This window comes from Choloepus didactylus, chromosome 27, assembly GCF_015220235.1.
Source record: "Choloepus didactylus isolate mChoDid1 chromosome 27, mChoDid1.pri, whole genome shotgun sequence".
Lineage (NCBI taxonomy): Eukaryota > Metazoa > Chordata > Mammalia > Pilosa > Megalonychidae > Choloepus > Choloepus didactylus.
This window is the reverse complement of record NC_051333.1, coordinates 22,092,154-22,116,431: the sequence shown is the minus strand read 5'-3', so window position 1 is coordinate 22,116,431 and position 24,278 is coordinate 22,092,154. Positions and strand designations below refer to the sequence as shown.

Here is a 24,278-nt window from a genome sequence, read left to right as displayed (position 1 = left end):
TTATACTATAAGAAACTCTATCAAATTTATCAAATTCTACATAAATTGCTAATGATCTTTTTTTCCTTTTAGACTCAGAGGTACTGAATGATAAAACTATATACAAATGAACAAAAGTTTCAAAGTTTTGTTAAACACTGAAAAGTCTACACTGTTTTGGACATTCTTAGAAGTTTTTGCATATACAAGATAAAATAAAAATGAAAAACTGGCAAAGGAAAGTCATTGTTCCAGAATACAACACACACACACACACACACACTCACACACACCTTGAAAATCATATAAAATGAAAAGTTTATTAGAACTAAAAACTTTCCCACATAACAGCAATGTACTATTAGAAAACATAATGGAAAACAGATTCCACAAAATAACAAAACAAATAATATAAAGTATCTAGGAATAAATGTATCCAGGACAAGAAATATGCAGGGGTATATGAAGAAAACATCAATATCTTACTTAGGGCCACAGTATTAGTCTTATACAAATAGAAAAAGGTATAGAGAAGATATTAGTATTTATATAACCTTAGAGTTCAAAAGGACTTCACACCAAGGACATAAGTCATAAAAGAAAAGCATCTCACAGATTTAGTTGAATTCTCAACAAACTGAGAAAATAGTACTAACATGACAATGGACTAAAATCCTTAATATATCAAGAGCTCCTACAAATCAATAAGAAAGAGCTAAGCATCTTAATTTAAAATGGGCAAATTTATGAAAGAGAAATAAAATAATGTACGAAGAGGAAAAAATATTCAAGCTCGTCAGTAATGAAATGCAAATTAAAAGAGGATTCCTTCTTTTTTTTTTTTTTCCCTATCAAATTAGCAAAGAAAATACAATTCTCATCATTAGAAAGTATATGGTGAAAGAGGCACAGTTATATGATGTCCATGGGGATAAAACTGATATGAAATATATGTAAAGATCCTATACTGCATCAAGTTCTAAAAGAAGTACTGGCATTTCTTTAGCATAACAATTATAATGATGTAACAGATGAAACCAAATTTTAATAAGCTTTAAGGTCATTAAAAAAGAACCTTAAATATTACAACAGAAAATATCAACAACATAAATATCAACAAATATTGTAACACAAAATATTAACTCTCAAACACTTAAATGAATGAAGTACTAGTCTTTCCTTTAATAAAAGAGCTATGTACTTGTCCCCACCTTCCTGAGAGGATGTTTTCTCAGCCTCTTTCAGCTTTCCATTTTCTTTTTCCATTCTCTTAAGTTTTAGCTGTAGTCCTCTCATTGTTTGTTTTATTACATTAAGCTCAAGGGTAAGGGTTTGATTTGTATTGTTTAGCTGCAAATTTTCTTCTTTTAATTCCTTAAACTTTTCTTTGGTTATTTCAAGACATCTTTGACGTGTTCTACCTGTTATATCTGAAAACATACAGGGAAATGTTTTAAAACATCAGCTGACATTTTACAATTTGAAAACTACATGAGACTTTATTTTTTTAAAAAACCTGTGAGCAATTGCTTCACGTCAGGCCTTGTATGACATTCTTTGGTCCCTGGAAAGAGAAGGGCTGGTACAGAAAAGAGTGAATGGTCTGGAGAGGCTACGGGGGGTGGGACGGAGCAGGAATGGAGAGAGGTGGCAGAGGGGAAGGCAGGGGAGGGATGAGTCCTCACATATTACGACACAGAGGGGAGGCTTCATCTGCAGGCCACCAGGGGCCAGAAGGGCATTCAGGCAGAGGGCTCCACTTCCAGGCGAACCCCTCAGGCCTGCAACGGAGAAAGCTACCCGGAATGAGGACAGCCCCGAGGCCGGGAGGCCAGTCGGGAGCCACTAGAGGCAGTGCCAGAGTGGGGCAGAGGGAAGGAACAGATGAGAGAAGGATTTAGGGGAGCAAACCCATCAGGGCTTCATGGCTAACTGTTTGTGGGCAGTGAGGGAGGGAGGGTCAAGGATGACGCCAAATCTGTGGTTTGGGAGACACTTGGCCCGAGCAGGAACACACAATGAAGGGGAGACGAGGGGCTGACGGAGGAGGGGAACGGCGCTCAGTTGGAGAAGGAGACTGAGGAGCCATCAGCACGTGGGCAGCGCACACAACCACAGGGGAGAGGGGAGCACAAGGGGACACGATAAGGAATTTAAGAAAGAACAGCAATAAAAGCTGGGGGGCAATCTCTCCATGGGGAGATATGCTCAGAGAAGTCAAATGAAGGGAGAACTACATTTGGCGAAGGCAAGTCTCCAAATGGAGGTGAGATGGAAGTGGGGGCAGAGCTTCTCTGGGCAGACAAGTGTGGGAGGGCTGGGGGCTCCAGATGGTGGACTTGGGACATGCCCGGGGTGGGGCAGACAAGATTAGTGAGAAGACTGGTGGCTCCAGAGAACTGCCCCAACCCCTGATGCACACATGTCCAACCTCCAGATGACAGGAAAGGCTAAGAAATGAGTAACTCCACCATTGCACTGGGAACAAGAAGGAGACCATGAGGGATCCCGGACAGAAAGCCCTTAAGGCTGAAGACAGAAGCCACGGGCTAATGTGCAGGAGAGGGCAGCTATAATAACGGGAGCGGCTCCGGGGACATGCCTCACCCTGCTTGGTACTGGGGACACAAAGGGGCCTTGGAAGAACTGAGGAGGTGTCAAGTTAGAGAAGAACCACAATGGGAGTGCCAGGGGTCAGCCCCCTGGGCCAGGCAGCTGACAGCAGAAATGTATGCCTCTCACCAGGCAGCTGACACAGGCTCTCCGGTTGGAGGCAGGCAGGTCCAGGGGCCTGGTGAGACCCAGGAGGAGGAAGGGCCCCCACCCCCCTGGCTGGCCTGCCTGTCTCCAACAGTCACTAGAGATAGGCCGAGTACCAGCAGCCAGCTGTTGTCCCCCCAGCCGCCTGCAGTAAACAGACACAGCACCCCACACTGGCCAATGGAGACTCATCTGAGCTAACAGAAGCACCATAGACAATTAACAGAGGAAAGGAGGCTGTCGCACAAACGACAGGACTTTGGATAGGTGTAGTTAAGATTCTCAGAGCAGCCGGTCAGTATGTCACAGAAATCATGAGCAGAGCCCCCAGCCCCACCCACCCTCCCAGTATTTGAGGACATCCACGTGGACACTCATGCGCTACCCGGGATTTGGCCTCTCTCTTGTGGGGCAAGTGGAAGGTGAACAACTGCTACCTCTTCTCATTTCCAGTAGCAGGAGAGAGAAGCAACAACCTTTACAGGAAAAGAAAAGGGACCTTTATTTTCAGATGTGATTATTCTGGGTATTCTCTAAAATGCAAGCTTTTCAATCAAGGAAATTCAAAAGGCAGTACCTGGGGATGGTGGAGGCTTTTCACATAATGGTGGTTTTTCATCCTAGGGGAGAAAAACATGAAGCAGAATTCAGAGTCTTAGCGTCTTCTGAAAGCAACTTGGCAAAAGCAGCTAGGTCATTTAAGCACAAGGTCAGAATTTAAGCATAAGTTTTTTCTTCATGTTGGCTCTTGTAGTTCTTAGTTTGCTTTAGCCTTAGAAACTTTAGTATCCAATGTTTCCTATGACTGAATCTTTAAAAAGAAAACTTGTTATTTTGCAATAATGTCAAATTGACAGGAAGGTTGCAAAAATAATACAAAAACAATGCAGAGAACTCCAATATACCCCTCAATTACACGAATTTTAAAATTTTGCCACATTTGCTATGACTGTCCACCCAATTTTTAAACATTTGAGAGTAGGCTGTACACATCATGCTCCTCTAACACTTAATAATTCCATGTACATTTCCTAAGAAGAAGGATATTCACTTATGTAACCACATTAAGTACAGTTAGCAAGTTCAAGAACTTTTATTGACATAAAGCACACAAAGCTTACATTTTTTTTTTTTTTTTTTTCCGATTATCACAATAAGATCCATTTGGGTATTTGCTCCTCCATTATTAGATCCAATGCAGGACCACACATTGCATTTAATGTCATCATTGCCTCTTTAGTCTCTCTCTTTTTTTTTAAACATTGTGTTAACATATATACAACCTAAAATTTCCCATCTCAACCACTCCCAAGCATACAAATTCATTGGCATTAATTATATTCACAATGTTGTGCTACCCTCCTCACCTTCTATTACCAAACTTTTCCTTCACCCCAAACAGAAACCCTGCACCCATTATGCCTAACTCCCCATTCGCCCTTTTACCACCCCACCCCTGGTAACTGGTACTCTCCTTTCTGTCTCTATAAATTTGTGAGTTCTAGTGTTGTTTCATGTAAATCATGAAATATCTGTCCTTTTGTGCTGTAACTCAATCTTGAGCCTGAACCTTTCCTGGTTCTCTCAGGCAGTAAGGGAAATCCCACCTGAGCTTTCTTCCTGCCTTTTTTGCTGTGAGATCAGTCACTGGGTCTTCCCATGCAGGTCCCATGAGGGACAGGCCATAGGCTCACATTGTGAAAACGTGTGAGGTGGCTGCAAGTGCTAAGCAGAGATGCACAAAGCCAAGAGAACAGGGCTTCTTCTCATTGGAGTTCGCAAAAATGAAGCATTATTTGCTGAGAAAAGAATATAAGAACTTGTTTCACAATCCAAAACTTAATGCAAGGGAAAGGCTTTGAATTTTTGTTGATATTTCCATTAATTACACATTGATGTGATATAAGTTTCTCATTTCTGTGAAAACATAGATAAGGTTCTGAACTAACTCTATTGAGCATTGTTTAATTTTTAAACTCCTACAACATTGCACAATTAAAAACTTAAGTCTGAATTATCTGCATATTTGCAAATTAGTTAAAATTGTCTATTGAGTCTACAAATTACGTAAGTGATCCCTAACCTCTCAATACACTGCTTTCATTATTAAAACGGGAAATACGCATTCATTCATGTTATTAAAGTATTTTAAACAAACAGTGGGAAAGAACTCTAAAGGGAAGATATCACTCCCACATAATTTTAAAAGCTGTTTTTAAATTATGGTGGAAATTTTACTTATTGAGAAAAGCCCTTTTAAAAAATTATATTTTTTGGTGGTAGATGATATGCTGATGATAGCAAACACTGTGAATACAATCGGTGCCACTGAATCATATACTTGAAAGTGATTAAAGGGGGAAATTTTAAGTTGTATGTCTGTTAGCACAATAAAAATTTTAAAAATAAATAAATAACCTTACCTTTAGATTCAGAACAGAATGCTTACCATCTGATAAAAGAGAGAGAGAGAAAGAAAATGTTTAAAAACAAATAAAGAAACTTGACAACCCAGAAGAGTACAATCAGAAACTCTCATTCTACAGGTGAGCTAAACAAGGATCCGGACAAGGAAAGATGTTTTTAAAAAGTTTATCTTAGTCATCAACTTTTCAAAAAAAAATCTGATAAAGATTAAACTCAGAATTTATATCATCCCAAATTCATTTTGGTACTTAATGTATGCAATTCACTTGGTACCAGGTATATATTTTATTTCTTATTTTCTCATTGATCATTGCTCAAAATATTTCAAGTCCTCACCTGTCTCATTTCTACTATCTATATAGGGACAAGTGGTATCAACTATTAAAATAACAAGCAAAGGTCTCCTACATTGGGCATCCTTCTGATATGGAGCTGCCATGCAAGGTACTGTCCCAATCTTTAGAGAAAGAAACTTTAACCACATGAACACACTCTTTCTGTCAAAAATTCTAATATAATACAGTTAAAACTCCCCCTTGATCTGAACTCCTGAACCCATTCCCTCCCCAGAGGTAATAATGGTTATCAATTTGGTATGCTTCCTTTCAGATATTGTTGAATGTGTCAACAATAAAACATACATGTAACCTCACATCCCACCCCCTTTCACAAGGCTGTGTATCGCCGATGTTATATGAAGGAGAATGAGAACAGCATGTACAAAGGCCCAGAGGCCGCAGGGAACGTCGTGCAGCTGAGGAAGTAAAAGCATACCAGAATGGCTGGAGCATGGTCAGAGACGTAAGCAAAAAGGGTATGGGGGGCATGGGGGATGAGAGAGAACATTACCGGATTTGAATTTTGAAAAAACTGCTCTGGCTACTGCCACAATGCCAAACATGGGGGGGGGCACTTCATCCATACACATATACCTGCTAGTTCAAGGAATTAGTGAACAAACTCAAAGAGCATGCAATCAGTTATATGCTGTCATGGCCTCAGAGAAGAAACCTGGGCCTTCCACACAATAAACGATATTTGAAGCAGTTAGGTACAATTGCTTATTCAGTGTAGAGTATTCTGAGAAAAGGGCTGAGGCTGAGCCTCGAAGAGCCCCAACATTTGGCAGACAGGTAAGGAAGATGAGCCTGCAAAGAAGATGAAGGAGGTGGGAGGAAACAAGGAAAGTGAGGCACCGTGGAAGCCAGGGAAGAGATGTATCCTAAGATAGCAGGAGCTGTCATCCATGTGGGATGCTCCTGAAAAGTCAAATAAGCTGAAGACAGAAAGTCACCTGTCATATTTAACCTGGACAACATGAGGGGTCACTAGTCTGGTAGAGTAGGAGACAGAAGCCTAGTGGGAGAGGACTGAGGAGACAGAGTCAGATGAGGACAAGGAAAGGTGGGTCTACACGTGTCTTTTGACAAATGTGGCTCTTAAGGAGAAAAGAGAAAGCACCAGCTGGAGGGGATTATGGAATCAAAAAAGGGAGGTGATCACAGAATACAGGAGATGGGGAACGATGTTTCCTGAGGACGAGGTTGTCAGCTCTCACCAAAGAACCCAGTGCCTTGACCAAAAGACTTAGGTACCTGGCTCCTTGGCAGGGGTATTGCTAGCATGTACAGTGAGACATCAGGATACCAGGCTTGGTGCTTTAGCCTTCAGATAATTATCACCTGCTAAGCACTTATGGAAGGCACTGTGCTTTACATGTAATTTAATTCTCACAATGATGGCATAACAAAGGCAGTAACCACTGAGTAGAAGCCAAGCTTCTCAGCTGGGAATGATAGAGTCAAGAAGCAAACCACTAAAAGCCGGATTTTCTGATGTGTTATCCAAATCATGCACCTCAGACTCCCCAGGGTGCTTGTTAAAAACACAGACCTCGGGCCCCAGCCCAGACCCACTGAATTTGGGATACGTGGTCTTTTTCACAAGTGTCCAGGGACTTTAATGCCCACCACAAACTGAGAATCACTGCAGGAGCTGTGGTCCCTTCCAACCACCACCTGTGCCCCTAGTTCATGTTTTCCAAGCATTCTGCCTCTCAGCTCCAAATCCACCCTTCAAAACCTGTTTGTGATTCTGGAACATTTCTACCTAGCTAGTTGGCATGGAGATAAGCTTTGTCACTAGAGGGCGCAGGGGAGATACTGGAAGAAAAGGGGCCTTGCTTCCTGATTCCAGCTGATTTTTCTCTCCTCTCTTTCCTTCTTTATTTCCCCCTCTCTTTCTCCCTCCTTCCTTCACTGTGCCGCCATCAGCTACAGGCAAACAGACGTTAGGAAGAGAAGGGAGATCCATGGGTATCGACACGTGAGATGAGAAAAAGCAGAAGACAAAATAGTACTTTAAATACACACGAACCGAAAATTGTTAGAATTAATTATCTTTGGGAGTACAACTGTGTATGTTTAACTCTCTACTTTACATATCTCTGTATGTGAGTTTTACTTTTTTACAGTGAGAAAATATTACTTCTATCACTTAAACAAAAAGATACACTTTTTATACAAATTTAATAGACACACAGGTCTTCCTAAAGGGATAAAATATGCCAATTAACAACAGGCATTCTCCAGCCCAGGTAGCAGTAAGCTGGCATTCTGCTTCACTCACTAGTTATCCTGTGAACTGATTTATGTGAGTCTCCCTGAGCCCAAAGCAACTCTGAGGGTCCTTAAAAAGCGGTACTAGTGCCCACTTATACGACAGCTCTCTGTCTCACTTCTCAAGCATTAGCTACCTCTTAGGAAACTGAAAACTGTCACCTACCTCCTCTACAATGCACTGAATTCTGTTACTGTGCCAACTAAAATACATAAAGACCGCCGATGATGCAAAGTCACCGAATTATATTGTAAACATGGCCACACACTCATTCATTCAACAAACCTTTAATGACAGCCCCTTGTGGGCCAGGCCTGCTCCAGGCACTGAGAATAGCAGGGTGAAAAGGACAGATCACCTCATTCATTCGCTCCTAAGGTTTCAATGGTACCTGAGCAACATCAGGTACTGAGGGCAGAGGGAGACACACATATAAAGCTTCACAGCCCTGAGCCATAAACCCTCTTCCCTGTGTATCCTCTCATGGCTGAATTAAAGACAAAGAAGGTCAAAAGTGGGCACCTCATCCCACCCTGATCAAGATGGTGAAGTAAGACAGTTCAGGGATCCATTCCCCCATAGAAGCATTGAACAACTAGCATGAACTAGCAGAAACATCTTTTTCAAAGCTCCAGAAAACAGTTTAAAAAAGACTGCAGAAATAGGGTGAACACTTGAATCAAGAAAAAGGCAACTAAAAAGCTGTAGGATCTCGTAGTGCCCTGGCTGGCCCCTTCTCCACCCCTCACCAACTTGGGACAGACCCGGCCCATCTGCCGATGAGTATCCCTGCTCCCAGCTCTGGAGGGAGCGGAGTGACCTTTGTGCACACATTGGGAGCATGTATGTCTGGCCTGATCTGTCTGGTGGTGGCCTGAGGGACTGTGTGCAGAAGGCAGCTCATAGAGCTCTCCTACAGAAGGCTGTCCGAGAGCAGTCAAGTCATGCTGCCTGGATGCAGGACATAAAATGCAGCGTCCAGGACCATAAGGAAATTTCCAGGAACACATGCACCTGCCCAGGAGAAGACACAAGCACTGAAAGGATCAGGGAGGTCTCTACACTTTGGCCTCAAGCTCTTTTCTAAACTCAACATATGGACAAGCCCTGAAGAAGAGCACTTACACAGGTTAATCTGCAAAGACTGGGAAAGGTATTTTCTTTTTTGTCTTATTTTTTTGTTAACTCCTGGCACTCAAGATAAGCTCTGCCATAACACTGGTTGAAAGAGACACTCAGAGGAACAGATGTCTCAGAGTCTAAATTCCAGCAATAACACATTAGAATATCAAAATGTCCAGGTTTCAACAAAAGCTTACAAAACACACAAAGAAACAGGAAGTGATGGCCAAAACAAAGAAGACTAAAGTGTTAGAAACCATCAATGAGGAGGACGTGGGACATACCAAAGACTTTTTTAAAAAAGGACCTAAATATGCTCGAAGAATTAAAAGAAAATATGGACAAAGCACTAAAGGAAATTAGGAAAATGACAGATGGACACAAAGAGAATATCAATAGAGAGAATGAAATTATGAAAAGGAACCAAACAGGGCTGAAGAAAACAGTAACAGAAATTAAAAATTCCCTAGAGGGATTCAACAACAGACTGGAGCTAGCAGAAAAAAGAATCAGAGAACCTGAAGAACTTGAAGAACCTGAAGGTAACACAATTGAAATCATTCAGTCTGAAAAGCACTAAGAAAAAAAGTATGAATAAAAGTGAACAGAGCCTGAGGAACCCATGGGATACCATCAAGCATATCAACATACATGTGGGAGTCCTAGAAGGAGAGAGAGAGAAAGAGAAAGAAAGAAAAAGAATGAAAGAAGAGAGAAAGAAAGAACACTCAAAGAAATAATGCTTAAACTTCCCAAATGTAACAAAAGATGTGAATATACACATCCAAGATGTGCAAAGAACTCCAAACAGGATAAACCCAAATAGACCCACACCACATCATGTTATAATCAAACTGTTGAACGCCAAAGATAAAGAGAGAATTCTGAAAGCCGAAAGAGAAAAGCAACATGTCACATACAAGGGATCCTCCATAAGATTAAGTGCCAATTTCTTATTAGAAACCATGGAGGCAAGAAGGCAGTGGGATGGCATAAAGTAATGAAAGCAAGAAACTGCCAACTAAGAATTCTATAAACAGCAAAACTGTCTTTCAAAAATGAGGGAGGGATTAAGGCATTTTCAGATAAACTAAAGCTGAGGGAGATCATCAACAATAGACCAGGCCCTACAAGAGATGCTAAAGAAAGTTCTACAGGTTGAAAGGAAAAAAGAAGAAAATAGATTGAAGTGGCATGACAAAATAAGGATCTCTGGTAAGGGTAACAACGGGTAAATATAAATGCCAGTATTATTTTTGGTTTGTAACTCCACTTTACTTCCTACAGGATCTAAAAGGCAACTGAATAAAATGAGATGAGAAATCAGTAGTTTGGAACTCATAATGTATAAACATGTAATTTGTGACAAGAACTACATAAAGGTGGGGGGACAGAGGGGTATAGGGACATAGTTTATGTATACTAATGAAGTTAAGTTGGCATCAAAGCAAATGAGCATCATCAAGATCTTGTGGTAGGAGATGGTTTCTTGGACCTTACACCCAAAGCACAAGCAATGAAAGAAAAAGTAGATAAATGGGACCTCCTCAAAACTGAATGCTTTTGTGCTTTGAAGTACTTTGCCAAGATGGTGAAAAGGCAGCCTACTTAATGGGAGAAAATATTTGGAAACCACATTTCCAATAAGGGTTTAATATCAAAGATATATAAAGAGATCCTAAAACTCAATGATAAAAAGACAAACAACCCAATTAAAAAATGGGCAAAAGACATCAACCCAATCAAAAAATGGGCAAAAATCTTGAACAGACAATTTTCTAAAGAGGATATACAAATGGCTAAAAAGCACATGAAAAGATGTTCAACATCACTAGCTATATGGGAAATGCAAAAGAAAACTACAATGAGATATCATTTCACACCTACTAGAATGGACACTATTAAAAAAAGAGAAAACTGTTAAGTGTTGGGGAGGATGTGGAGAAACAGGAACACTTATTCACTGTTGTCGAGAATGCAGAACTGTGCAGTCACTGTGGAAGACAGTGTGGCGGTTCCTCAGGAAGCTAAGTGTAGAACCACCATATATCCAGCAATCCCACTACTATGTATATACTCAGAACTGAAAGCAGGGACATAAACAGACATTTGCACACCAATGTTCACAGCGGCATTAATTATAATTGCCAAAAAATGGAAACAACCCAGGTGTCTATCAACCAACAAATGGATAAACAAAACGTGGTATATACATACAATGGAATATTATGTAGCAGTAACAAGAAATGAAATCATGATGCATATGACTACATGGAGGACATTGTGTTGAGTAAAATAAGTCAGACACAAAAGGACAAATTTTGTATGACCTCACTAAAATGCACTAAATATAACTAGCAAACTCAAAGTGTTAAGATCTAGAACATAGGTCACAGGAAGACAGGATGAGGGCAGAGGATGTGGAACTGTTGCTTAATTTGTGCAGAATATGTAATAAGGTTGATTGCAAATGTTTGGAAATGGGTGGAAGCGATGGGAGCACATTACAGTGAGTGCAACTAACAGTGATGATATGTGGGTACGATTATGGTTCAAAGGGAAAGTTTAGGGTCTTTCATGTCCCTAGAAGGAAAGCCAGAGGATGAAACACGGGACTGTATAACACAGTGAACCCTTTTCAGGGTGAAAATGTTCCAGAATTGATTGTGGTGATGAATGTACAACTCTGTGAATATATTAGAAGACAGTGATTGCACACTTTAGATGGAGTGTATGATATGTGAATTCATCTCAATAAAACTGCTTAAAAAAAATATAACCTAAAAACCAAAAAAAAAAAAAAAAAAAAAAAAAAAAGCAAATGACAGTGTTATGATTTATGATGTTAAATTAAGTCCCATGGTAATTACAAAGGAAACAGTATAGAATATGTAAGCTCACTGAGACAGAAAATAGAGCACAAGTTGCCAAGGGTATGCGACAGGAAGAATCAGGAGTTAATGGAATTTCCCTTTGGGGAGATGGGAAGGTCGTAGTAATGGAAGGTGGTGAGGTATCTCAATATTGTGAATATGGTTAATACCATTGCATGGTATGTTCGGGAATGGCTGAGATGGGAAACTTTATGTTGTATATATGTTACCACAATTTAAAACAACAACAACAACAACAACAAAAAATGAAAGAGCAACCAATGAGACAATGACAATTAAATGCAATATGTGATCCTGGATGGGATCTAGCAAAGGAGGAAAAAAGGCTCAAAGGGACATTATTGGGATATATGAAAAAAGTTGGAATGCAGACTGTAAGCTTTATATCAATGTGAAACTTCCTGAACTTAATAACTGTACTTTAGGTGGATATATAAATGAATATTGTTATTCCTAGGAAATGTACATGGAAGTAGTAAGTGTTCAAAGAGCATGATGTATACAGCCCACACTCAAGTGTTCAGAAAATGGACTGATAGATAAACAGACGCAGAGAATGATAAGGCAAGTGTGGCAAAATGTTAAAATTGCTGGATCTGGGTATCTGTGGGGGTAGCCATATGTCGGATTTCTGCATATGGGGTCTGTAACATTTTTTGTAACTGCCCTGTAACTTTGAAAGTATTTTGAAATAAAAGTTAAAAAAAAAAAATTTTCAAAATTTAAAAAAAGTGAGTGAGCACCTACCTCATACTTTAAAGGCAACCTGACATCCAGACAATCAACTGTGGAATAACTTGTCTTCGGCAAAATAAAATTCAGGTATATCTCTAGTTATAAGCAGGGAACTACCATATGGAGGTGCAATGGCTATATTTTCTCCCGAATTAAGTAATATTTATTGCCAAGAAATGCTTTTATATTACTCTTTATTATTTTTTTTACCTTTTTCTCGTGTACGCTGTAGTATCAGAGGTGAGCCTAGAAGCCCATCTTGCTCAGAAATATTTTCTTCTTCTTCACTGTCCACCCCATGTGACAATGGAAACTTTTTGTTGAAAAAAAAAAAAAAGACAAAAGAACAACTAGTTGATAAACGTGATCTATATAAAATTTCCCCCTAACACACACACACATCTTATGTCCTACCTGCCCCGCTGCTCCCTCCCTCCCTGAGCAGCTAAACCACTGTCCTCAGTGAGACCCAAAGGACTAAACCTGGCAGGGCTGGAGGGCCCTCTGGTCCCCTCAGTTTGAAAAGCCTGGGTGGCAAAGACAACCAAACAACGCCGAGGCCACGGAGAGCATCACACTCACACTAGCAGTTCCCTTCCTCGTTCCTATCAGGGACCACCCCAGGCAAAGGGGCTGCATCCGGCCTGCTCTGCCCAGCCCCCACCCCACCCTACCACGGTTGTGCTTTGCTGGAGTAAAGGAGATCACAGCAGAGATCATGTTGTTAATCTGTGAGTGGGACAAGAGCCCTGTGAGAACCCTCATCCACACAACTGTTTGGGATGGGATGCAAGCCCGATACAGTCACTGACCACGGGAGCTCACCATAAACAGCATTTCTGAGCCGCCTTCTGTACTGTCTGTGAGCATCTCCTATGTGGATAACGGCAAACGGAGCTGTGCCTGAGAGATCTCTGGACCCTGAGTGGGACCACCCCTGATGAGGAGACACTCCCACCGGCAGGGCTCTGGGGATCAGGAACAGTGGTTGTCCAAGGGGAAGAGCAGTGAACCCTGTCTTGTAGGGTAAGCTTTGACTGCCACTCTGGGGTTGGCTTCCCATCTGCTATCCTGATTCTTGAGTAAAATCTTGCTCATGTGATCAGCTTGGCTTAGCTGTGCTGTGCTGAAGGCAGTAGCAGAAGGGCTGTCCTCAGGTTGGCAGGAGGTGGCGGCAGTGACCACAAGACATATGTGGGAAGGGACACTTGAGAGCCAAGAGGAAAAACCATGAGGACCACCAGCCTCTGTGTAATGGTTCCTAGGGGTCCCAGGTCACGAACTGCAGGGACAGGACTCCCACTCTACTCATCATTTGAGGGAAGAAAAGAGAAACAAACTCTTACTTTTTATCTCTTTTTACCTGCCTTTTTTTTACTCTATCAAAAAGATATTGAACTTGCTATTATCAGGAAAATATGAAATTAATAAGGGTATTCATAAAGATACCCAACTTCAGAAAATGATTTGGCAGCACCCACTACCACTAAAGCTGACCACGTATGTACCTCCGCTCCTTGGGACATGCCCACCAGGGACACACACATACGTACTAAACACACACCCACCAATGCTCATGACAGCACTATTCCAAGAGCACCAAACTGGAAACAACCAAAGATCCATCACCAGTAAAATGAATAAATAGTTGAAGAATACTGTTGTACAATGGAATTGTATACAGCAATAAGGCTCTCAAGAACTCCAATGAATATCTACTATAGGATTAAATTCTTTGATTTTCAAAGTAAGCAAAACTAACCTAAGGTGCTTGGAGTCAGGACGGTGGTTAACTCTGGGGGTGACAGTGACCAAGAAGGGGAACCCAGCGGGCCTTCTGGAGTGCTAGATGTGCTACTTTTTATCTGTTTATGCAAAATTATCAAGCTGTACAGTTACGACTTCTGCACTTTTGTGTATATTTAATATATCAATAATCTACTAAAAACATATTTTCAAAAAGATTTTGTGACTCTATTCCACAAACACATGCTAACTTAAAAGGCTTAATTTAAAACCTTTTTTTTAAACTCGCAAATACTTCTGACTGTGAGAATGACCTTTGTAACTAACACAAATCTTGCAAAGGTACTGGATGAAGGGGAGGGAGCAGCAGGTCCAGCCTCAACGCTGCCATCAGCGGCACCAGGAAAGGCCTTTCCCTCACCTGTCGCAGCACCTGCCCTCCCGCCCCTTTACCCTCTTCCTGGGGAGCACAGTGACTTAGGCTTTAAAGAGCAAAATGTACATGTTAATTTCTAGGGTAGCTCCTGGAATAAAAACAGAATATAATTTCCAAGTTAGTTGAGAAAGAAAAAAAAATTGAAAAAATAATAAAACCAGAAGAAGAGAAAAAGAAATACAGAAAAACAGGACAAACAGAAAGCATAAAACAAGATGGCAAATTTAAACTCTAATAAATCCCATACGTACATTAAATAAAAGGGACTAAATATTCCAGTGAACAAAGATAATCAAAGTGGATTAACAAACATTATATGCTGCACTGAATTATACACTGTAAAAAGATGAATTTTATGGTATGTGAATTATACCATAATAAAGCCTTTTTTTAAAAAAAAATAACCTATTTGCTGTTTACAAGACACATATAAAAACAAGGACATAGAATGGTTGAAATGAAAGTAGGGGAAAAGACTGCAAAAACCAAGCAAGGAGGCGGGGCAAGATGGCAGACTGGTGAGCTGTATGTTTTAGTTACTCCTCCAGGAAAGTAGGTAAAAAGCCAGGAACTGTGTGGACTGGACACCACAGAGCAATCTGTCTTTGGGCATACTTCATACAACACTCATGAAAACGTGGAACTGCTGAGATCAGCGAAATCTGTAAGTTTTTGCGGCCAGGGGACCCGCGCCCCTCGCTGCCAGGCTCAGTCCCGGGGGAGGAGGGGCTGTCAGCTCCAAGAAGGAGAAGGGAGAATTGCAGTGGCTGCTCTTATCGGAAACTCATTCTACTGATTCAAACTCCAACCATAGATAGACTGAGACCAGACAACAGAGACTCTGAGAGCAGCCAGCCCAGCAGAGAGGAGACAGGCATAGAAAAAAAACAACACGAAAAACTCCAAAATAAAAGCAGAGGATTTTTGGAGTTCTGGTGAACACAGAAAGGGGAAGGGCGGAGATCAGGCCTTGAGGCGCATATGCAAATCCCGAAGCAAGGCTGATCTCTCTGCCCTGTGGACCTTTCCTTAATGGCCCTGGTTGCTTTGTCTATTAGCATTTCAATAACCCATTAGATCTCTGAGGAGGGCCGTTTTTTTTTTTTTTTTTTTTTTTTTTTTAAATCCTTTTTGCTTTTTCTAAAACAATTACTCTAAGAAGCTCAATACAGAAAGCTTCAAAGAATTGAAATTTGGGCACCTCAAGTCAAGAGCAGAACTAAGAGAGCTCTGAGACAAAAGGCAATAATCCAGTGGCTGAGAAAATTCACTAAACAACACAACTTCCCAAGAAAAGGGGGGTGTCCGCTCACAGCCACCATCCTGGTGGACAGGAAACACTCCTGCCCATCGCCAGCCCCATAGCCCAGAGCTGCCCCAGACAACCCAGTGTGACGGAAGTGCTTCAAATAACAGGCACACACCACAAAACTGGGCGTGGACATTAGCCTTCCCTGCAACCTCAGCTGAATGTCCCAGAGCTGGGAAGGGGGGAGCAGTGTGAATTAACAGAGCCCCATTCAGCCATCATTTGAGCAGACTGGGAGCCTCCCAACACAGCCCAGCAGCCCAGAACTGCCCTGGGGGGACGGCACTCACCTGTGACATAGCACAGTCATCCCTCAACAGAGGACCCGGGGTGCACAGCCTGGAAGAGGGGCCCACTTGTAAGTCTCAGGAGCCATACGCCAATACCAAAGACTTGTGGGTCAGTGGCAGAGACAAACTGTGGCAGGACTGAACTGAAGGATTAGACTATTGCAGTAGCTTTAAAACTCTAGGATCATCAGGGAGATTTGATTGTTAGGGCCACCCCCCCTCCCCGACTGCCCAGAAACACGCCCCACATACAGGGCAGGCAACACCAACTACACACGCAAGCTTGGTACACCAATTGGGCCCCACAAGACTCACTCCCCCACTCACCAAAAAGGCTAAGCAGGGGAGATCTGGCTTGTGGAGAACAGGTGGCTCGTGGACGCCACCTGCTGGTTAGTTAGAGAAAGTGTACTCCACGAAGCTGTAGATCTGATAAATTAGAGATAAGGACTTCAACTGGTCTACAAACCCTAAAAGAACCCTATCAAGTTCAGCAAATGCCACGAGGCCAAAAACAACAGAAAATTATAAAGCATATGAAAAAACCAGACGATATGGATAACCCAAGCCCAAGCACCCAAATCAAAAGACCAGAAGAGACACACCTAGAGCAGCTACTCAAAGAACTAAAGATGAACAATGAGACCATAGTACGGGATATGAAGGAAATCAAGAAGACCCTAGAAGAGCATAAAGAAGACATTGCAAGACTAAATAAAAAAATGGATGATCTTATGGAAATTAAAGAAACTGTTGACCAAATTAAAAAGATTCTGGACACTCATAGTACAAGACTAGAGGAAGCTGAACAACGAATCAGTGACCTGGAAGATGACAGAATGGAAAATGAAAGCATAAAAGAAAGAATGGGGAAAAAAATTGAAAAACTCGAAATGGACCTCAGGGATATGATAGATAATATGAAACGTCCGAATATAAGACTCATTGGTGTCCCAGAAGGGGAAGAAAAGGGTAAAGGTCTAGGAAGAGTATTCAAAGAAATTGTTGGGGAAAACTTCCCAAATCTTCTAAACAACATAAATACACAAATCATAAATGCTCAGCGAACTCCAAATAGAATAAATCCAAAAAAACCCACTCCGAGACATATACTGATCACGCTGTCAAACATAGAAGAGAAGGAGCAAGTTCTGAAAGCAGCAAGAGAAAAGCAATTCACCACATACAAAGGAAACAGCATAAGACTAAGTAGTGACTACTCAGCAGCCACCATGGAGGCGAGAAGGCAGTGGCACGATATATTTAAAATTCTGAGTGAGAGGAATTTCCAGCCAAGAATACTTTATCCAGCAAAGCTCTCCTTCAAATTTGAGGGAGAGCTTAAATTTTTCACAGACAAACAAATGCTGAGAGAATTTGCTAACAAGAGACCTGCCCTACTGGAGATACTAAAGGGAGCCCTACAGACAGAGAAACAAAGACAGGACAGAGAGACTTGGAGAAAGGTTCAGTACTAAAGAGATTCGGTATGGGTACAATAAAGGATATTAATAGAGAGAGGGAAAAATATGGCAAACATAATCCAAAGGATAAGATGGCCGATTCAAGAAATGCCTTCACGGTTTTAACGTTGAATGTAAATGGATTAAACTCCCCAATTAAAAGATATAGATACGCAGAATGGATCAAAAAAAATGAACCATCAATATGTTGCATACAAGAGACTCATCTTAGACACAGGGACACAAAGAAACTGAAAGTGAAAGGATGGAAAAAAATATTTCATGCAAGCTACAGCCAAAAGAAAGCAGGTGTAGCAATATTAATCTCAGATAAAATAGACTTTAAATGCCGGGATGTTTTGAGAGACAAAGAAGGCCACTACATACTAATAAAAGGGGCAATTCAGCAAGAAGAAATAACAATCGTAAATGTCTATGCACCCAATCAAGGTGCCACAAAATACATGAGAGAAACATTGGCAAAACTAAAGGAAGCAATTGATGTTTCCACAATAATTGTGGGAGACTTCAACACATCACTCTCTCCTATAGATAGATCAACCAGACAGAAGACCAATAAGGAAATTGAAAACCTAAACAGTCTGATAAATGAATTAGATTTAACAGACATCTACAGGACATTACATCCCAAATCACCAGGATACACATACTTTTCTAGTGCTCACGGAACTTTCTCCAGAATAGATCATATGCTGGGACATAAAACAAGCCTCAATAAATTTAAAAAGATTGAAATTATTCAAAGCACATTCTCTGACCACAATGGAATACAATTAGAAGTCAATAACCATCAGAGACTTAGAAAATTCACAAATACCTGGAGGTTAAACAACGCACTCCTAAACAATCAGTGGGTTAAAGAAGAAATAGCAAGAGAAATTGCTAAATATATAGAGACGAATGAAAATGAGAACACAACATACCAAAACCTATGGGATGCAGCAAAAGCAGTGCTAAGGCGGAAATTTATAGCACTAAACGCATATATTAAAAAGGAAGAAAGAGCAAAAATCAAAGAACTAATGGATCAACTGAAGAAGCTAGAAAATGAACAGCAAACCAATCCTAAACCAAGTACAAGAAAAGAAATAACAAGGATTAAAGCAGAAATAAATGACATAGAGAACAAAAAAACAATAGAAAGGATAAATATCACCAAAAGTTGGTTCTTTGAGAAGATCAACAAGATTGACAAGCCCCTAGCTAGACTGACAAAATCAAAAAGAGAGAAGACCCATATAAACAAAATAATGAATGAAAAAGGTGACATAACTGCAGATCCTGAAGAAATTAAAAAAATTATAAGAGGATATTATGAACAACTGTATGGCAACAAACTGGATAATGTAGAAGAAATGGACAATTTCCTGGAAACATATGAACAACCTAGACTGACCAGAGAAGAAATAGAAGACCTCAACCAACCCATCACAAGCAAAGAGATCCAATCAGTCATCAAAAATCTTCCCACAAATAAATGCCCAGGGCCAGATGGCTTCACAGGGGAATTCTACCAAACTTTCCAGAAAGAACTGACACCAATCTTACTCAAACTCTTTCAAAACATTGAAAAAAATGGAACACTACATAACTCATTTTATGAAGCTAACATCAATCTAATACCAAAACCAGGCAAAGATGCTACAAAAAAGGAAAACTACCGGCCAATCTCCCTAATGAATATAGATGCAAAAATCCTCAACAAAATACTTGCAAATCGAATCCAAAGACACATTAAAAAAATCATACACCATGACCAAGTGGGGTTCATTCCAGGCATGCAAGGATGGTTCAACATAAGAAAAACAATCAATGTATTACAACACATTAAAAACTCGAAAGGGAAAAATCAATTGATCATCTCAATAGATGCTGAAAAAGCATTTGACAAAATCCAACATCCCTTTTTGATAAAAACACTTCAAAAGGTAGGAATTGAAGGAAACTTCCTCAACATGATAAAGAGCATATATGAAAAACCCACAGCCAGCATAGTACTCAATGGTGAGAGACTGAAAGCCTTCCCTCTAAGATCAGGAACAAGACAAGGATGCCCGCTGTCACCACTGTTATTCAACATTGTGCTGGAAGTGCTAGCCAGGGCAATCCGGCAAGACAAAGAAATAAAAGGCATCCAAATTGGAAAAGAAGAAGTGAAACTGTCATTGTTTGCAGATGATATGATCTTATATCTAGAAAACCCTGAGAAATCAACGATACACCTACTAGAGCTAATAAACAAATTTAGCAAAGTAGCGGGATACAAGATTAATGCACATAAGTCAGTAATGTTTCTATATGCTAGAAATGAACAAACTGAAGAGACACTCAAGAAAAAGATACCATTTTCAATAGCAACTAAAAAAATCAAGTACCTAGGAATAAACTTAACCAAAGATGTAAAAGACCTATACAAAGAAAACTACATAACTCTACTAAAAGAAATAGAAGGGGACCTTAAAAGATGGAAAAATATTCCATGTTCATGGATAGGAAGGCTAAATGTCATTAAGATGTCAATTCTACCCAAACTCATCTATAGATTCAATGCAATCCCAATCAAAATTCCAACAACCTACTTTGCAGACTTGGAAAAGCTAGTTATCAAATTTATTTGGAAAGGGAAGATGCCTCGAATTGCTAAAGACACTCTAAAAAAGAAAAACGAAGTGGGAGGACTTACACTCCCTGACTTTGAAGCTTATTATAAAGCCACAGTTGCCAAAACAGCATGGTACTGGCACAAAGATAGACATATAGATCAATGGAATCGAATTGAGAATTCAGAGATAGACCCTCAGATCTATGGCCGTCTGATCTTTGATAAGGCCCCCAAAGTCACCGAACTGAGCCATAATGGTCTTTTCAACAAATGGGGCTGGGAGAGTTGGATATCCATATCCAAAAGAATGAAAGAGGACCCCTACCTCACCCCCTACACAAAAATTAACTCAAAATGGACCAAAGATCTCAACATAAAAGAATGTACCATAAAACTCCTAGAAGATAATGTAGGAAAACATCTTCAAGACCTTGTATTAGGAGGCCACTTCCTAGACTTTACACCCAAAGCACAAGCAACAAAAGAGAAAATAGATAAATGGGAACTCCTCAAGCTTAGAAGTTTCTGCACCTCAAAGGAATTTCTCAAAAAGGTAAAGAGGCAGCCAACTCAATGGGAAAAAATTTTTGGAAACCATGTATCTGACAAAAGACTGATATCTTGCATATACAAAGAAATCCTACAACTCAATGACAATAGTACAGACAGCCCAATTATAAAATGGGCAAAAGATATGAAAAGACAGTTCTCTGAAGAGGAAATACAAATGGCCAAGAAACACATGAAAAAATGTTCAGCTTCACTAGCTATTAGAGAGATGCAAATTAAGACCACAATGAGATACCATCTAACACCGGTTAGAATGGCTGCCATTAAACAAACAGGAAACTACAAATGCTGGAGGGGATGTGGAGAAATTGGAACTCTTATTCATTGTTGGTGGGACTGTATAATGGTTCAGCCACTCTGGAAGTCAGTCTGGCAGTTCCTTAGAAAACTAGATATAGAGGTACCATTCGATCCAGCGATTGCCCTTCTCGGTATATACCCGGAAGATCGGAAAGCAGTGACACGAACAGATATCTGCACGCCAATGTTCATAGCAGCATTATTCACAATTGCCAAGAGATGGAAACAACCCAAATGTCCTTCAACAGATGAGTGGATAAATAAAATGTGGTATATACACACGATGGAATACTACGCGGCAGTAAGAAGGAACGATCTGGTGAAACATACGACAACATGGATGAACCTTGAAGACATAATGCTGAGCGAAATAAGCCAGGCACAAAAAGAGAAATATTTTATGCTACCACTAATGTGAACTTTGAAAAATGTAAAACAAATGGTGTATAATGTAGAACGTAGGGGAACTAGCAGTAGAGAGCAATTAAGGAAGGGGGAACAATAATCCAAGAAGAAAAGATAAGCTATTTAACGTTCTGGGGATGCCCAGAAATGACTATGGTCTGTTAATTTCTGATGGATGTAGTAGGAACAAGTTCACTGAAATGTTGCTATATTATGGAACTTTCTTGGGGTAAAGTAGGAACATGTTGGAAGTTAAGCAGTTATCTTAGGTTAGTTGTCTTTTTCTTACTCCCTTGCTATGGTCTCTTTGAAATGTTCTTTTATTGTATGTTTGTTTTCTTTTTAACTTTTTTTTTCATACAGTTGATTTGAAAAAAGAAGGGAAAGTTAAAAAAAAAAAAAAAAGAAAAAAAGACAAACAAGGAAAAAAAAAAAAAAAAAAGATGTAGTGCCCCCTTGAGGAGCCTGTGGAGAATGCAGGGGTATTCGCCTACCCCACCTCCATGGTTGCTAACATGACCACAGACATAGGGGACTGGTGGTTTGATGGGTTGAGCCCTCTACCATAAGTTTTACCCTTGGGAAGACGGTTGCTGCAAAGGAGAGGCTAGGCCTCCCTGTATTTGTGCCTAAGAGTCTCCTCCTGAATGCCTCTTTGTTGCTCAGATGTGGCCCTCTCTCTCTGGCTAAGCCAACTTGAAAGGTGAAATCACTGCCCTCCCCCCTACGTGGGATCAGACACCCAGGGAAGTGAATCTCCCTGGCAACGTGGAATATGACTCCCGGGGAGGAATGTAGACCCGGCATCGTGGGATGGAGAACATCTTCTTGACCAAAAGGGGGATGTGAAAGGAAATGAAATAAGCTTCAGTGGCAGAGAGATTCCAAAACGAGCCGAGAGATCACTCTGGTGGGCACTCTTACGCACACTTTAGACAACCTTTTTTAGGTTCTAAAGAATTGGGGTAGCTGGTGGTGGATACCTGAAACTATTAAACCACAACCCAGAACCCATGAATCTCGAAGACAGTTGTATAAAAATGTAGCTTATGAGGGGTGACAGTGGGATTGGGAATGCCATAGGGACCAAACTCCACTTTGTCTAGTTTATGGATGGATGTGTAGAAAAGTAGGGGAAGCAAACAAACAGACAAAGGTACCTAGTGTTCTTTTTTACTTCAATTGCTCTTTTTCACTCTAATTATTATTCTTGTTATTTTTGTGTGTGTGCTAATGAAGGTGTCAGGGATTGATTTAGGTGATGAATGTACAACTATGTAATGGTACTGTAAACAATCCAAAGTACAATTTGTTTTGTATGACTGCGTGGTATGTGAATATATCTCAATAAAATGATGATTAAAAAAAAAAAAAAAAAAAAAAAACCAAGCAAACGAAGGCTGGAGAGGGAAAGATGGCTGAGTAGGGGGAAGCTCCAGGAACCAGTCCCTCCACCAAAACAGCCACTGAATTGGCAGGAACTGTCTGAGTCAACTACTTTGGAACTCTGGAGTCTAGAGGAACACTGTGCAGCATACAGGGAAGAGCAGGAGGAAGAGGCTGGTAAATACCAGTGAATTCCATCCTCCCTACAGTGGCTACAGCCTCCCGTCCCCAACCATGCAACAGGCCGCAGTGGGGACTGCAGCCCAGGCTCCTGGTGCAGCTCAGTGGTGCCAGGGTGGGCTATAAGGACCTACTCCTTCAAAATCTGGGGTAGTGTGGTCTGACCGCTGATCAGTGCTTTGGATCAGCTACTTCAAAGTGCTGAGGGGCCACCTCTGAGAGAGGCTGTTGTTCCAGCTTCTCTCAGGGAAAAACGGCAGAGGTTCTTAAAACACAAGACCTTCTTTCCTTCTTCCCTTGGTACATTTCATTCCCTATTTCGGAGCAAAAATAGTTTGGAAAAGTCACAAATTGACAGCTCTAACCTTCAACAACAACAACAAAAAACCCCTGCAATCACAGAGGAATGGAGGAACTAGATTTCAAGAGTTACGACAACATAATACTCAGAATGTCCAGTTCTCAACAAAAAATTACAAAACATACAAAAAAAAAAAAAAAAAACAAAAAAAAAAAACCAGAAAAGCATGCCCCAAATTTCAAACCAAAATCCCTTATGAATATAGATGCAGCAATCATCAACAAAATACTGACAAACCAGACCCAACAGTATATTAAAAAGGTTATACACCATGATCAAGTGGTATTTATTCCAGGAATGCAGAGATAGTTCAACAATCAATGTAATACACTACATTAATAGAATGAAGGGGAAAAAAAGAAAACCATGATCTTATCAATTGATGCAGAAAAGGGCATTTGACAAAATCCAACATCCTTTCATGATAAGAACACACAGAAAATTAAGAATAGAAGGGAACTTTCTCAACATGATAAAAGGCATTAATAAAAAACCCACAGCAAATATCATACTCAATAGTGAAAGACTGGAAGCTTTCCCCCTAAGATCAGGAACAAGACAAGGATGCCTGCTATCACCACTGTTATTCAGTACTGTATTGGAAGTTCTAGCCAGAGCAGTTAGGCAAGACAAAGAACTAAAATATTTCCAAATCGGAAAGAAAGAAGCCAAA

At 40.5% G+C, this 24,278-nt stretch overlaps 1 protein-coding gene across 3 annotated transcripts in view; it reads right to left on the bottom strand.

Moving 5' to 3' along the window:
- The window catches only part of CEP89 (centrosomal protein 89), a 137,199-nt gene that overhangs the window by 71,035 nt on the left and 41,886 nt on the right, over nucleotides 1-24,278 (bottom strand). For all 3 annotated transcript variants that reach the window (XM_037820049.1, XM_037820050.1, XM_037820051.1), the window contains 4 exons: nucleotides 12,747-12,849; nucleotides 5,163-5,191; nucleotides 3,317-3,359; nucleotides 1,191-1,409 (listed from right to left, as the gene is read on the bottom strand). In XM_037820049.1, coding sequence (XP_037675977.1) covers nucleotides 1,191-1,409; nucleotides 3,317-3,359; nucleotides 5,163-5,191; nucleotides 12,747-12,849 — 394 coding nt within the window. The remainder of the gene's footprint in view (nucleotides 1-1,190; nucleotides 1,410-3,316; nucleotides 3,360-5,162; nucleotides 5,192-12,746; nucleotides 12,850-24,278) is intronic.